The 3099-nt window shown below is 36.1% G+C and overlaps 1 protein-coding gene across 2 annotated transcripts; it reads left to right on the top strand.

Moving 5' to 3' along the window:
- Positions 1 to 277: 277 nt before the first annotated feature.
- On the top strand, positions 278 to 2835 carry LOC7497570 (xyloglucan endotransglucosylase protein 34). 2 transcript variants are annotated; one of them, XM_002304589.4, is made up of 5 exons: positions 278 to 440; positions 565 to 758; positions 879 to 979; positions 1149 to 1342; positions 2109 to 2835. In XM_002304589.4, the coding sequence occupies exons 2-5, from the start codon at positions 569 to 571 to the stop codon at positions 2506 to 2508; spliced, it is 885 nt and encodes a 294-aa protein (XP_002304625.2). In that variant the 5' UTR covers positions 278 to 440; positions 565 to 568; the 3' UTR covers positions 2509 to 2835. The 2 variants fall into 2 exon arrangements, with proteins under 2 accessions (XP_002304625.2, XP_052307765.1); XM_052451805.1 differs by lacking the exon at positions 278 to 440 and having other exon boundaries at positions 557 to 758.
- Positions 2836 to 3099: the final 264 nt, after the last annotated feature.

The following is a 3099-nucleotide window of genomic DNA, read 5'->3' as shown; positions in this document are numbered from 1 at the left end:
CACAACCACATAGTTCGACAGACCCCAACGTGCAAAAAGTTAAATAATGCACCTCTCTTCTCCACCACCCTCACATAAAAATAGGTGATTGAATCATGAACGGTGTAGTTAAATTCATTAAATTCTAAGTTTGTTTATTAATTAAAGTTTTATAAAATAACAAAAACTTATATGATGATTAATTTTAAAATTCAAAAAATTAATTGAAATTTACATAAACTAGTCTAATACTCATATTAATTAAAAAAATAGGGTGTCTGTAATAGCTAGCTGTGTTACCACAGCATTATTATGGTTTTTTTGGATCAAATGAAAAGGCTAGCCCCCACATGCACATCAATAATTTAATGTTAGTTGAAAATCAACCGCTATTTAAAGGGCATCTCCTCCTCCATTCTCCTCAACCAATTCTCTTCCTTTTCAGCACTCTTTACGTTTAGGTGAGAATGCTAATTGCTGGCTCGCTACTCTAGAACCTTGAATATAATTGCATCTTCATTTTCTTGACGCCTTTTAACGTCTTATGCGTGTCAAAAACTAAAAATTTTGTTTGAAAATGTTCAGAAACATGGCTGCTGCTTATCTGTGGACTTTATTTCTTGGCATGCTGGTTATGGTATCTGGAACAATGGGAGCTGCCCCGAGGAAGCCAGTGGATGTGGCGTTCGGTAGGAACTATGTTCCTACATGGGCTTTTGACCACATTAAGTACTTCAATGGAGGCAATGAGATTCAGCTACACTTGGATAAATACACAGGTGTGTGTGACTGTGAGTGTGTGTTATAATCAGAGCTCTCCCTGCCTTTTTATTTTTTACTTTTCTCTTCACCGTCCGCTGGCATATTTTGCTAACAATAACGGGTTTGATATTGCCAAGGTACTGGTTTCCAATCAAAAGGTTCATACTTATTTGGCCATTTCAGTATGCAAATGAAGTTGGTTCCTGGTGACTCAGCTGGAACAGTTACTGCTTTCTATGTAAGCATTTCTCATCACGTTGCGACTGGTCATTTTCATTTTACTTGGGATTTTAGAAAAGATTTTCCTTTATTGATCAATCCCGATTTCTCAGTCAATCTTTTTCTTAGTTATTATTATTATTATTATTATTATCATTAAAGTTATTATTTGTTTGTTTCTTTGGCAGCTATCCTCACAAAACTCGGAGCATGACGAGATAGACTTTGAGTTCTTAGGAAACAGGACTGGCCAGCCCTACATTTTGCAGACAAATGTTTTCACAGGAGGCAAGGGAGATAGAGAACAGAGGATTTACCTCTGGTTTGACCCAACCAAGGAATTCCACTACTATTCTGTCCTCTGGAACATGTACATAATAGTGTAAGTCTTTTTTCCTATTTCATCTTTCTGCATTAAATTTTAGGAAACTTCTCGGCCATAAAAGAGAGAGTTTAAGCAATCCAGTCTCAACACCTCATCTCAATTAAATTTCGGTTTCAAATTAGTTAGAATTGACCATATGGATCCTTCCTCTTTAAAGTTCTTTAAAAGGAAGATGTTGCTATCCCAATATTATTCAATTTCAAGAATCTCCCAATCAAATTTTCACCCGAGTACTGCAACATCCATGGTGGGTGGTGGGTCAACCATATCTTAGTTTTCATTCCCTGAAAAAGAAAGAACAAGTTGTGTTCAATTACCCTTTTGCTAAAACCTTTTCTTACTGTCTAAATTCTAAAGTTTGGCAATGAAGAAACATATCCACCACCTCAGAGGATTCTGTTGAAACATGGTGAAAGGAGGTCGCTTTTTCTCCCTTTGTGATTTGATTATGTTAAATGGACAAATTATTATATAGATATGGTCCATCCTGTCCCAAAAAAGCAAATCGTGTGCATGCGAAGCAGTGTTATATAATGTATAATCCAATCTGATGGATCATAATATTTAATGCTCTATTAATCAATTTGTATAATCATTGTATATTTAATTATCAATACTACTATAAAGTTTAATTTGATAAAGTGCAGTGCAACTGGGATGTTATTGACAACGTGCATGTATAGTCATATTTCTCTCTGAGAAACTGGATCAAATGCTATTTTGTAAAAGCTGGTGCATTAATTATACGAGTGGTGTCCTTCAGGTTCCTCGTGGATGATGTGCCAATCAGAGTGTTCAAGAACTGCAAAGATTTGGGAGTGAAGTTTCCATTCAACCAGCCAATGAAGATATACTCAAGTCTATGGAATGCCGATGATTGGGCTACCAGGGGTGGACTCGAGAAGACAGACTGGTCCAAGGCACCCTTTATTGCCTCCTACAGGAGTTTCCACGTAGATGGGTGCGAGGCCTCCGTGGAAGCCAAGTTCTGTGCCCCACAGGGTGCTAGATGGTGGGACCAGAAGGAGTTCCAAGATCTGGACGCCTTGCAGTACAGGAGGCTCAGCTGGGTCCGCCAGAAATATACCATCTACAACTACTGCACTGATAGATCAAGATACCCTTCAATGCCCCCAGAATGCAAGAGAGACAGAGACATATAATATAGTGTCGGAGACCATATTGGTGCTGGATACATTTTATATGATTGGATTAATATTGCTTGCCGAAGAAGCCCTGCAAGCTCTGAATCTCCACAGCTGCTTCCATCCTGTTTTACTCCTGTAATTGATATAATATACCTGAGAGCGTGATAATGGTTTCATGAGGGCGTGCCACTGCCATCATCAGCCAGCACCTGCTAAGGCGTTATTCTCTCCGATTCAAAACAAAATGTCACAGTGGCACAGTTGAGATCCTGTGTTGGTGTCTATTATTGTAATGAACCATTATCTTATATTGCGAATAAAATTATTTATTATTCGATAATATATTATTATACTGGTTGAATTAGAATTATTATTTATAACTTATTTAATTTTAATTGAGTATTTTTAAAAAACTAAATGAATTGTTTAAGAACTATATTTTTTTTTTGGAAAACACGCAAATATCAATGAAAAATAAATAAAAACAAAACATTACATAGTTTTTTTTAAAAAAAATTAAGTAGAACCAGTGCATTATTTAATTGAGTTCCATGCAATTTCAATATATTTTATATCTCAATATATTTTAAAATAAAAATGCTTAAA

Source organism: Populus trichocarpa, chromosome 3 (assembly GCF_000002775.5).
Source record: "Populus trichocarpa isolate Nisqually-1 chromosome 3, P.trichocarpa_v4.1, whole genome shotgun sequence".
NCBI lineage: Eukaryota > Viridiplantae > Streptophyta > Magnoliopsida > Malpighiales > Salicaceae > Populus > Populus trichocarpa.
Note: the sequence above shows the minus strand (reverse complement) of the source record. Positions and strands in the feature narration are given on the sequence as shown.